General features: G+C 40.0%; 2 protein-coding genes across 2 annotated transcripts in view; both read left to right on the top strand.

Annotated features, from left to right (window-relative positions):
• The first annotated feature begins 6657 nt into the window (after positions 1-6657).
• LOC145643470 (polymeric immunoglobulin receptor-like) overlaps positions 6658-12872 on the top strand; it is a 94028-nt gene continuing 87813 nt past the window's right edge. Inside the window, exons 1-2 of the mRNA XM_081694743.1 lie at positions 6658-6703; positions 7319-7627. Coding sequence (XP_081550869.1) covers positions 6658-6703; positions 7319-7627 — 355 coding nt within the window. The remainder of the gene's footprint in view (positions 6704-7318; positions 7628-12872) is intronic.
• LOC145643381 (alpha-1-antitrypsin homolog) lies at positions 9883-11728 on the top strand. The gene is made up of 4 exons (XM_081694423.1): positions 9883-9997; positions 10093-10363; positions 10547-10694; positions 11210-11728. Exons 1-4 carry the CDS (start codon positions 9883-9885, stop codon positions 11399-11401), a joined length of 726 nt encoding a protein of 241 aa, XP_081550549.1. The 3' UTR covers positions 11402-11728.

Here is a 12872-nt window from a genome sequence, read left to right as displayed (position 1 = left end):
GGACCTTCCATGCTGAAAAGGAACTCCTCAATAGAATTTAGGAATGGAGGGTGTGGTGGAGCGTGATGCACAACAAATCAGGAGTGTTCAGTGTGGAGCAGAGCAGCCTGGTGGAAACTTACCTTGTTGCAGATGACAACAAACCTGGACTGCTCTGGTGCAGTCCCCTAGTGATGGGGAAAGAGTCTGTTGTGTAGTGTGTGGAGGAAGGTGATCATGTGGGCAGTGTTGTAGGGACCAAGAGTGACATGATAATGAATGCCATCACTCTGGCTAATGGCTGCACACATTGTGATATCACTCCCACGCTGCTCAGGGACCCTGACTATAGTTGAGTGACTCAGGTTAGGCTGGACCCCTGCTGAGCTTTCCTGAAACACAACACATGCATGCTTAACCATATGATCAACCAAAGTGGCCCAGATCTCATCCGTGATGGTTCCTTGTCTTCATCCGCTTCCTCATCCTCTCTGTCAAATACTGGCCTCCATTGATATCCAACCAATATAGCTAACCTGTGGCCTCTTTATATTGCTCAGGCTCTGATGTCTAATGGTACAAATCAATCATAAGTGTCTTCACTTATGAGTCCTGGGTTTGGTTAATTGATACATCCATTTATCATTTGCATTTGAGGCTTTTCTATAAGAAACAGGTATTTCTGTTTTAAAGTAGGTGTTTAATATAGAGAATTGTGTTTAGCATATTGGAAAAACATGTGTTTTAGAATTACAAAATGAATGTAAATCAGAGAAGGTGCTTGTTTTTGTATAGCAGGTCAGTAGACAGGCTACATGAGTTATTGGTTTGTGTCTTGCAAAAAACTATAATACCATAAAGACAGTGTAGTTTCCCAGCATGTATGTCTTCCTCCTCGCATATGTACTGCTACACTTGGTGCGCTGTTTAACAATTTAGCAATACATAACTAACACGCCTAACACAAACATGCGCACGCGCACACACGCATGTGCATGCACACACACACACAAACATGCACTGCTGCTGCAGTGACCCACATATGAAGGACTTGGGAAAAAGACATCATTTTACACACACAGTAAATGTCCATTCAAAATAATACTTGTAAATACAAGAACCCCCACCCAGATACACTCTCACACACGCATGTACATGCTTCCTTTTTGGGTTAGTGGGCTTATAATTCTGCTGTTTTGTTCCTCTCTAAGCATGTGAACAACATGAACGCCCATGAAGACACATCTCACGCCCATGAAGACACACATCCATGTGTTATTTATTCCTCACTTGTTCATTCTGTGTACGATGCAGCTCTTGTCCACTACCCACTTCTGTATCCAGCTGCCTGTGTCAGAGGTCACACCTCATTGTGGTTGATGGTGGTACAGTCCTTTGCATGTGGTGTATGATGTATGTGTTTGGTGCTTCTGTGCGTTTTCCCAAATACGGAGTGGGTGTGGGTTTGGGGGAGAGACTACAGTGAGTTCTGATCTCATGAATTCTGACATACCCATCAAATCCAAGACAGTACTACGCTATACTACCATGGAGACCTCAGGAGGGGCGGAGCTCACTACCTAAAGGATAAAGAGTTGGATTAGTTTTGAATAAATACATTTGGCAAGACAAGTGGTCCAGATCCCATTCCTTATGGTCCATATTTGGAATCTAATCTATAAAATATCCCATTTTGAAATCACTGCTTCTCTGATGTCATGAGAACCAGCTCATTTACATATCTCCACCTCTTCGGCCTACAGCAGTTTAACCTCTACCACCTACATTGCAGTTCTCAGACATATTTCAGATCTTAGTGCTTTTTAAATGAAGCACAGGGTAGCCAATCAGAACAGAGCTCATTTATCTTGCATTCTAAAGGTACAGCAACAGAAATGGGCTGTTTAATTCTTAGGGATAAGGAGATGTTAGAAAATAGTTGTGTAAAGCTGAATTATTATCTGACTTTTGCTGGAAGATCAAGCCACACAAACATTGTAAGAGGACACCAAAGAAAACTATAAAAGAAAGGATAAATGTAGGATATGCGCCCCCTCTAAAGGCGTTTAGTATTTGGTGAGATGGGAAGGTGAGTGGCTACAGCTACAGCTGAGGAAGCACCAGGGGCTCCTGTCTGGGTCTCACTGGGCAGCCATATGCAGGGCAGCTGTGTACAGCACAGGTTCTGAACTTGGCTGAAGGGTGCAGTTTCAGTACCTTGGACAGCAGTCAGACTGTCCTGGAGCTGAAAGATGTTTGGTCTGTGGTATTGGTCTACAACTCTGAACACGTTTTACTAAAGTCCGTCCTTATTCAATCCTTTTTATGAAATCTGCATCTCTAAGTACAAACCCCATCTCTAGGGAAACATTGAAACAAAAAATGACAAAAAAAAATTAGCAAAGCATTAGTCATTAGATTAGAACATATTCCATCACTGATACACCCTGATCAAACTGGTTTCATCAAAGGTGACACTCAACCATTAACATGCGTAGACTACTTTACCAAATGCATTACACTTCACTCCACATATTACAAACTGCTATAGTCACACTGGATGCAGAGAAGGCTTTCGATAAAGGAAACTGGAAGTTTTTCTCCTCACATTGTGTAAAATCCTTTATACCACACCAAAGGTCAGTACTAATGCAATAACATCAAATGTCACAGAGGCACTAGGCAAGGAAGCCCACTCTCTATTCCTGTTCTCAATTTTTACATTTATACATCTTTTTAAATTTTTTAGTATGTTTGCTGTTTTTGGCCCTTTTTTTTCAGTTTTTATTTTATTTTGTTGTTGTTACATTGTAGTGCACACTAGCCCACAGCCTAAATTAGTTATGCTACAGATATTCATCATCAAACAGTCTACCTCTAAAGTGATCTTTAGATGGTTGCCATTATCAGAAACTCTTGTAATTAGCAAATGTGTTTAGTGATGGTCCAAACAGTCACAAAGGAGCCATAGAGCCACCCTGGACATGGAGCACAAGCCCCTGCTGACTGCTTTAGTGATTCTGTCTCAATGGTAGATCTCTCAGCTTCTCTTAAGTAGTTTTTACTTCATCGTATGACAAATTACAACATGATCATAGACGGCTGCATTCCACCTGTACTTTATGAATAATATGAAAGTTATCAGACAATCCTCAGGTTTACCTGATTAAATGAGCAATGTTTATTTTGATCAGCATGTAGTCTAGAGATCTTCTTGTCTGATCTCTCTAATATTTGCTAAGCTATACATTCAGTTTGGCCTTCTGATCACTAAGTGCAGGTGTGAAATGATGTGACCACATCACTGTGTAGCACTACTTCTTACTGCAGGATCACTTTACTGAGGATGGGGACTGAACACTGGGCAGCAAAGGAGGAAGTGATGACACTAGAAAGAGTGTCACTGTTAGATTTAGTCTGTATGTAAAAAGGAAGAGGAGGATTAATTTGTTTTGCACTTGAACACACTTCCCCTCTACTATGGACATTAGTGGGTGGTGAATTTCATTGGAGTTCTACAGAGAGAGCTGTAGAGTTCCAGGTCATAGTTGTGTGGTGATTCCCACAGACAGACTGTAGTCTGATCTGCAGTTTTCAGAGCGTTCAGTACACTGTAGTTTTGTAGAGTGTATAAGATGTGTAGCAGCGTTACTGCTGTAGCTGTGTTTTTATCGGCAATGATGTGCAGACGAAGTCCTGTGAAGCGTTTGAGGTTCTTCCTTATTGTACTGCTAAAGGATTCGAAGCATCGAAAGCTTTTGACAAAACAGCGACACCTTGTGGTTTTCAGAAGTTATAGCAGCCATAGCTTCAAAACTGCGCAGCACTATAAATAACACTGCACCGCCATCATATTTAATTTTTTTTATAGGTTTTTTGATGATCAGTAATGATGTTTAGACATACAATTTCTGAATTAACTTGTTTAAAATCATTTTTCCTTTTTATATGAAAACGCAGCATAGTAAAATGTTGCAAACTACACAGGGAGAGAACGGGTTGACGGTATGAAACATTTGTTCTCCCTTTTGGCCTCTATATTTTCCACATTTCCAATTTGTTTTATAGCTTATAGAACAGTACCAAACTTAGGAAACAGTCTCACCCTCATCCTTGCGTAGACGGCAAACACAGAGACTACAAATGAGATCTAAACAAACAAAACAGGAGTAAGGAGCAACACAGGTTCTTATCACAAACTAAATGAAAGACAAACACTCTTACCATGACAAAGCGCAACTAACGCCGTCGCGAACTAACCAACAACCGAGAGAACCATATTAACAAAGGCGCGATGAGAAACAATAGCAGACAAACACGATACGTAGGGACGGGGTTTTATAAGACTATAATCAGGGATAAATTAGAAACAGCTGGAGACAAAGGGGGGAGACAGGGACCCATAGAGAATGACGAAAACCCGGAAGTTACTAGGTTGCCTGGGAAACGGGGAATGCTCCGGTCTGTAGACGCGACAAACTGATACAAGCTCCGCGACGCTGTGTGATCTGAGTTTCGATGCCTTAGTATCAAACGTTACATCACTCTTTGGTTTCTGCACAGTTCTTAGATCGTTCGTCTGCCATTTTGTGGTGTTCCGTTTAGTTTGCATCATTTAGTAACTTTTGACGTTATGTCTACCTGTTTTGGAAATAAAGAATTTCGTTTACACATGTGCGTCAAGTTCTGCCTCCGCTTCACATTATCGTTCTGAAAACTGCACAGTGTGCAGATCATTGAGAGAGAGAGAGAGAGAGAGAGAGAGAGAGAGAGAGAGAGAGAGAGAACATGGATATGATAGAAGATGAAGTGGGTGGCCAGGGCAGGAGTGGGAGGGAGGGAGAGAGAACAAGAACAAGCCTAAGGGGGAGAGTTCTCCAAATGTACCTCTTCAGCCCATCAACTCTGCTCCAGCTCCACTCTCAGCTCTGCTCCAGCATTAACTCCACACAGTTCAGAATTTCTTTAGTCTGATCTTGATTGTTCAACAGCAGAGTTTGTCCACCACTGACCAATCAAAGAGTGACCACATACGAGCAGCATCCCTGTCATACCACATCCAAGAGGAACCCACAGCTCATAGAAGAGTGATTTACAGTCCTGAATAACAACTGATAAATAACAATATGTATGCAAGAGACCACAGATGACCACAGCAGTTGGGGCAAACAAGAACAAGACTTCATAGATGAGAGTTTGGCCTACATATATGAATATGTTATACTATGTCATTTCAACCAAGAAAATCATGTCATGATAAATAAAGTTGTAGCTCAGTCTCTCTCAGTGTGTACATTTCTCAGCTACCTTTATGAGTGCGTTATGGAATTTGTAGTTCATGAAGCATTTATGTACAAAGTCTTGTATGTTTGCTTTTTTTTTTTTTTTTTTTTTTTTTAGCTCAGTTTTGTAGCTGGTTGGGTTGAGTCTTTAAATTAGAATTTTCTATAATGTCTATGGAAGTACTGACCAATATGCTTCCAGATCCAAGACCACTGAATAAATGTGTGGTCCCTGTTCATCCCCTATTTAGGTTACATTTAAAGGCAGCATCAGACACTGAATTTTCAGTGTAAAGTGTCAGTCACACCGCACATGAGTAAAATCTGCCTGGCAAAAAAGTTAATTCACTTGAACGGACAAGAATGCAAAAAATGTGGAAATTTGCTTCCCGTAGTGAGTAATCAGGAGGCAGACAGAGAGACTATTAGACACAATTTACCTGCCATTGACTAATTAGATTAGATTAAGAGTGATGTTTCTTTTCACATTTTAAGAGTAAAACTAACAGGAACAGGCCTTTGGTAATATGTAGATGCTGAAAGCAACAGTACATCTGTGGTGTGAGTAGAGTTCACATTCCTAGAGGTGGAATGATATTCTTACAATGCCGGCTCCAGTTTTGGCTACTAAGCACAAGACATCAATCATGCAGACAAATTGCCCACCAAATATGGAAAGATCAAGTACTCAATTTGAACATGAATGGAACAAATCCTCACTAAGTTCTCATGGACTGCATTGTGGGTAATAAAAATGCTCTGAAAGTAAAATGCTCCTTTAATCATCTGTTAAAGTCTTCTTGTTCTAAAGCCTCATGCAGCCTGTTTTAGGCCCCTCTCCACTGCAGTCTAGCTCTTCAGTCTCCACCAGCAGGGCTTTAGTGAACTCTGCTCATAATATAGCAGGTTTAGCTTCACCTGCTATTTTCATTAGTAATAGAAAAGATCCCTTTGACCCGTTGAAGTAGTTTGGGTGTTATAGAGAAATGAACTGACCAAACAGCACTGAGGGAGGTCATTTTAGGTCACTCCCACTGGCAACCACATTTTGTCTCTATGACAACGGACTGAAACGTTCAAGTTACAATGATGACGTTCTCACTGATGATGTGAAACTATCTGTTAGATCACTGACTGATAAAGAAGAAAGAGGACATACCAAATGACAATGTATTAAACCCTACAGGATCACTATATATGTGAGTGAGAATGTTGTCATTCTTACTTATGTGTGTCTGTGTTGGGGATAGACGTTGGTCAGAACTTCATCTGAATGCATTTCCTCTCCACTATAACTGTAGTTGTCATATTATTCAGTAGAGTGTAGTTCTGAAGAGTGTCTGTATGGTGTGTATCAGCAGTCCTGCTGTAGCTGTGTGTGTGTAACTCAGTAAGAATGCAGGTGTGTGTTTATCTGCTCCTTGTGCTCCATGCTGCTGATGGTGAGTGTTACCTTCTCTCTACTTCTGTAGATCATCAAATATCTACTCAGTAGCTACTTAAAAGAAACACTGAAAACATCTATAGGAGTTCAGTTAGAGACGACATCTCTGACCACCTATAAAAGGCAGTTTAAAGGCACATGTGGACACTAGTGCCAATGGGTGATGTTACTGTTTCTAATAAAGTAGGTGCTGAGAATAAAATTGTGCGTGTGTATGTGTGTGTGTGTGTGTGTGTGTGTGCGTGTGTGTGTTGTATATTACCTGAACATGTAAGGTAGAATTTAAGATTTGATTAGTAGGCTGCTTTCAGTTGTAAACCAAACCTTGAACACAATGTGTCATTGTGGTGCAGTTATATCTAATTACATATAACCCATGCATATCGGATTCAGTGCTCAGACTAGAGCATAATAATCAGAGTAAAGTAAGTAGTCAGTACATGGTTGTATAGTAAATGTTACTCTGAACAATCACAAATCACTGTGTGCTTGAGATAGTTAAGCCATGTTAAAGAGAAAAGAGATGAAAAGAGTAAAGAGATGAAACTCAAATGTTGGGACATGCACATGAGGGGATTGATGGTGAAGGTCTTCTACTGGTGTGTTTCTGCAGGCTGTACACTGGAACATCAGAAGATCACAGAGATCACTGCATACGCAGGAGACTCAGTACTACTGCCCTGTTCCTGCACAGACCCACAAATCAGACCTGAGAGTTTCACCTGGCAGAAACACCAAAACTCCAGTTATACAGACCTCTCCAGTGAGAGTGAACAGTACAGAAACAAAGTTCAGCTGGGTACTGCTCACTCTCCAGGAAATTTCTCTCTACTCATATCACACCTGACTGAGGAGGATGAGGGAGACTACAGGTGTCAAACTAAAGGGAATAAACACAAAGACATCAAACTTTATGTTTCAGGTAAAATATTATTCAGAAATACAGACAAATTAAAATCTCCTAAATAGATTTCACCTGGTGGATCTCCATCATGAACTTCGCTTTTCAAACATACATATAAATGTAATATAAATACATTCACCACACACTTTATTAGACACATATACATCACATATTACTAAAATTCAAAAACAGGACATTTAAAAATAGAGAAACACCATTACATATTTATGTATCTAACATGTGGACCACATTATCCTCAGATATTAGTCACCAGACACCCTCTGTCACCAGTCTAGAAGAGTTAAACACAACTAACATACATTTCACCTGCCCTCACTGAACACTTTCAGTACCTCTAATAAGTGAATGTGTAGGTATAATTACAGACTGTGTCCACCTGGTGTCTTACACAGTTTGTGTGTCACCCTGCACCCAGGACATCACTGGTCAGTTTCTGACCACAGATGTCCCAGTATATGTGGATACTGAACCATTCTCCACACATCAATCCCACTACAGTGCTGGAGGCTTGGTAGTGGGTGCTGTACTGGTATGAGTGGTTCAGGTACAGCAGTGTTACTGGATTCAGTGCTACTGGTAGGTTGAGAGTGTTCTGCCAGTGAAAGATATCCAGCCAGCAGTGGTTCAGTGGTCAGACACTGACCATGACTGGAGTTGGAGGATGGTTAACACTAACTGTGTATTACACCAGATGGGCTAGAACCACTGACTCTACAAATACAATATTTTTCCCATCCATTCATATTTATCAAATGTGACAGAGCATAAACTGTTGCATAAACTTTGTAAGTTACAGAACATCAGAACATCTTTTTGATGTTAAAAATTTGACAAATGGATTTGTTTTGTCTTCATATGATGGTTCACAGAAGAATGTCACTGGTTGTATTGGTTACTTCATAACAGTAGTGTAACATGTCAGTGTTTCTGCTCTCTCTAGTCTGTAAGGATATTGTGAATCCTCCCACAGTGCTGAGTGGATACGTGGGAGGGTCTGTCCTGCTGCCCTGTTCCTGCACTAAACTGCTGGCCAAGCCAAAGACTGTCAGATGGAATTTTATAAACAAATCTAAAGACATCTACCCAACTGACCAGCCAATCCATTACACTGATAGAATTCAGCTGGTTACTGCTCCAGGAAATTTCTCTTTATTCATATCTGGTTTGACTAAAGAGGATGAGGGAAAGTACATGTGTAGTATCAGTGTTCACCATACAACTGTCAATCTCAATGTAAAAGGTAAACAAACCACTTTTATATTTAGTGTATGTCTAAAATGTTTTTGACTACATTTAGTGACTGGTCTGTACCAATAACTACTGCACTATGTAAAAACAAATGAATTGCCTAGACATCCTAGTAGCAAATATGGAATAATATGCTCTTCTAAAATATGAATCTGAACTCAATGATGCAACACTAATAGATCACAGACCTAAAACACTCAGAAATAAAATATGACGTTCTATTTGTGCTTCACTTTCATCTCTCCATCTTTAATCCAAGGAGCCTTGGTCATGTGGTCAGAAACTGACCAGTGATCTCTAAAATATTCATGGAAACAGACAGGCTACAGTGTCTAACTGTGTGCATACTAGGTGTTTCTACTGGAGTATAAACACACCAGAATTGTGTCTGACTGTACTGTGTAATGAGGTTTAAAAAGCACAATTTCATAAACAGCTCTGGCTTTTTGGGCACCAAACATTAAGAATCAATAAGAAAATATGACAGAGTATTACGTCCCACCTCCTTGCCTCTCTGTAATTATTTGATTTGCTCACAGAAAATTACTGATTTTATTTTTTTTTTTAAAGCAATTCTTCCTGCTTCATAAAGGATGTACAGAGCCCTGTAACCTCAGACTTTGCTGTCGTTTTACCACCACTGACATACAGCAAACCAAACAGCAAACTGAACAATTTTGTTTGTACAAATTGTAAATACAATTCTGTAGTATAAAATCTAAAGTTAAACATACAAAATACATAACAGCCCTGAACCCTCATTACTTATAACTGATCACACTTTTCTATTCTTGCAGAGGCTCCATATAAACCTGTAAATGCTCCTCCAGTGGACACTGACACATCAAGTCCAACAGCTTCAACTAAATCTACTACTACAATGACGTCTCCAAATGGTTATAAGACATTCAGTCCATCAACTACCAATGGAGGTAACACGCATTGGTTTAACGAGTGTGGGGCAGGATGCAAGCATGAGTTAGCCTGGTCTGATGCATTTTTTAATGCAAGAGATCAACAAGTTAATTGCCAAAAAGACCAAGGACATGATCACTGATATGGTCAAGAGTCTGGATGCTGCCACTGTGATGATGCTCATCAACTATATGTATTTCAAAGGTAAGAGTAGACAAGCAGAACCCACTAGAGATTAAATAATTTTTCATGTATTTCACCTGAACTGCGCTAACCAGTTTTGTATTTCACTCTGTCAGGTAAATGGCAAGAGGCTTTTAAAGTGGAGCACACCAGCAAAGGTGACTTTCATGTGGATGAGAACACCACAGTGCCTGTGGATATGATGAACAGAAATGGCAAATATGACTTCTACTATGACCAGGGCAACTTTACGTCCATTATCATGCTGCCATATAATGGAAACGTGTCCATGATGATCGTCCTGCCTGACCAGGGAAAAATGGAGGAGGTGGAGAAACACATCAGCAAGGATCACCTCAAGTACTGGAAGGACAAAGTCCACAAAACGTAATGCATCATGAAATGCTTTTAAAAATAGAATTTCACTTAAACATGTTAAGTACTACCACAGAGTAGAACCTTTACTCCCTGACAAGGTCACCAATGGCAAAAAAGTATTAAATAAATATTTTTGCTTATGCTATTTCATGTAAGAGTGTGTTTTCCTGACTGATCATCTCTGTTCTCCAGCACTTTGGACTTGTATATGCCCAAGTTCTCAGTGTCTGCTTCCTCCTGTCTTGGGGACACACTGAAGGAGATGGGAATGGTTGATGCATTCTCAGACAGTGCAGACTTCTCTGGAATCAGTAAGGGGGCCAAGGTGGCAGTTTCCAAGGTATGTGGTAAACCCTTTAAGAGATTTGCTGTCATGTCTAGAGTGTCACATTATAAGTTTGGGAAATATTGTTTAAAACCTTCTCAGTAGACGTCTGGGGGGTCTTTGGGGCAAAAAATCAATGGCTTTCTGATGTCTGTTTGTTTTGGAAAGACCACTGATGTGATCATTCTCTTCCGTTATGGGAAATTTGGTGGGATCTTGGCAGAGACTGCCCATCTTAGATATCCAGTAGAATTTATACTGCACTCTCAGTTTCAAATAAAAAATTTAATTTTTAGGTTTACCTCTCTTGATATGATATGATATGAAGTAACATTTATACAGCGCCTTTCTCAGTACCCAAAGATGCTTTACACTGCACAATGATTTTACATTCAGTCAACACACTGGTGAGATGCCGCAGCCCAATTGCAACTACTGTCCATCAAGGACTGTTCAGACGTTAATGCATCTACTGCTTACATACTTTAAAGTGTCATTCAATGACTGCCCAGATTGGTCCTTCCCCACAGGTCCTACACAAGGCCGTCCTCAGCGTGGATGAGCAGGGCACTCAGGCTGCAGCTGCCACAACTGTTGAAATCGTGCTCATGTTAGCTTTGCCTTTCAAAACAGAAGTCAGCAGACCGTTCCTAGTCTTCATTGTGGAGAAGAACATCAGGAGTATCCTGTTCATGGGAAAGATAACCGACCCCACTGTGTAGTGGTAGAAGTCTCTCACACAGTCTAGTCAGCAGTATGATGAGTGCTACTGAATTATCTCTCATATCAATTAGCAACAAATATAGTCACGTCTCTGTATTATCTCGGAGCAATGAAAGGCTAAAGGTTGTGCTAGTTTAGTGAGCTACATATAGAAGGGACTTCATTTAGCTATAATTAAACTTAAAATTAAATGCTCCTTTCAGACTTAGTCCAGTTCCCTTACACCAGATATGAGAAAAAGTAACAGACTGTTGGATTATTTCTGATGGCACAGTGAATACAGATGTACACAAACCCAGGCATCTGAATGGAAATAAAGTTGTTGAGTGATATTTGAATGGGTCTTCATTTGTTTTGACAAACCAATCATGGCAGTCTGTAGCACACAAATCAGGGGCAGTTATAACATTAGGGATGTTGGTCATATATATCAGTGTTTCATACAAATATTACTTAAGTCATATGGAACTATGTAATTCTAAAACAGACATAGCGATGTGACAGACATACATTAAGCTCCAAACTCTCCAACTGTCCTGTGACTCATTTATAAATCAGTTTTGAGTTATTAACCATTGCATTGTCTTGTATGTTGATTCGCTATGATGATCTGATCACAGCAAATGGTGCAACATCCAGGCCCCTCTGAGTCTGTCAGGGTTCAAAATCAGATTTATCACCTTTGGTGTCAGATAAAGTAATAAGAATTACACTAACGCTGTGTCTAAGTCAGTAACTGGATGGGCCATATTTGTAAAAATATGTATACAGTTGTAGTTTGTCCATTTGAACAGTAACTGAGTCAGAAATCAAACTTCAAAATGCTGTTCTCCATTTAAAGAATGTACAATGTATGGTAGCTAGGTCTGACATTGAGGATTTTAGAGGGGATCTCATTTTTTTAAGCTGGTGCATTATAGAGTAAAAACTTTTGTTCTTTTTTTCAAATTTATTTGATCTTATATGACTTAATGTCTGTACTGGATCTGAAAACCTCCTTGTCCTGTAACAGATATCTTAACTTTATTATATATCTCTAGGATTAGGTAAAACCATGCGTATTAAAAGTAATATGTTTTAAACCATTTTATTCTTAGATTTAGTGCTTAGATATTTACCAAGGCCCAATCCCCTCTCATTTTTCCTCCTACTCCTTGTTTTCAAGTGTCATCTTGCCCCTTGGGACTGAGTTACAAAGGGTAGTGGTTGAAATCTTCCCCCTTGCTTCTGCTTCCATTTATCAATGATTCACAAGGGATTCTGAGAAATTTCTCCTAATGCACAATTTGAAGTGAGACTCTGAATCCCTCAGTTTGGAGGGCCATTTAGCCCTAAGACCTCACCCTAGCCCTCTATCAGAGACCCAACCCCTACTCATGAACACAGTTGTCAGTGTGTGCTGGGAGGTCAATGGTGTTTCCATTGAGATAAGGAATTACATAAACTGAGATGCTCAGTTTATGTTTTCTC

The sequence above is a fragment of the Electrophorus electricus genome, chromosome 2 (genome assembly GCF_041902795.1).
Source record: "Electrophorus electricus isolate QZ-2024a chromosome 2, ASM4190279v1, whole genome shotgun sequence".
Lineage (NCBI taxonomy): Eukaryota > Metazoa > Chordata > Actinopteri > Gymnotiformes > Gymnotidae > Electrophorus > Electrophorus electricus.
Note: the sequence above shows the minus strand (reverse complement) of the source record. Positions and strands in the feature narration are given on the sequence as shown.

Coding starts and splice junctions, on each gene's coding strand:
- LOC145643381 (XM_081694423.1), top strand. CDS start 9,883: ATGCAAGAGATCAACAAGTTAATTGCCAAAAAGACCAAGGACATGATC. Junction 9,998..10,092: donor CAACTATATGTATTTCAAAG/GTAAGAGTAGAC, acceptor TCACTCTGTCAG/GTAAATGGCAAGAGGCTTTT. Junction 10,695..11,209: donor CCAAGGTGGCAGTTTCCAAG/GTATGTGGTAAA, acceptor CCTTCCCCACAG/GTCCTACACAAGGCCGTCCT.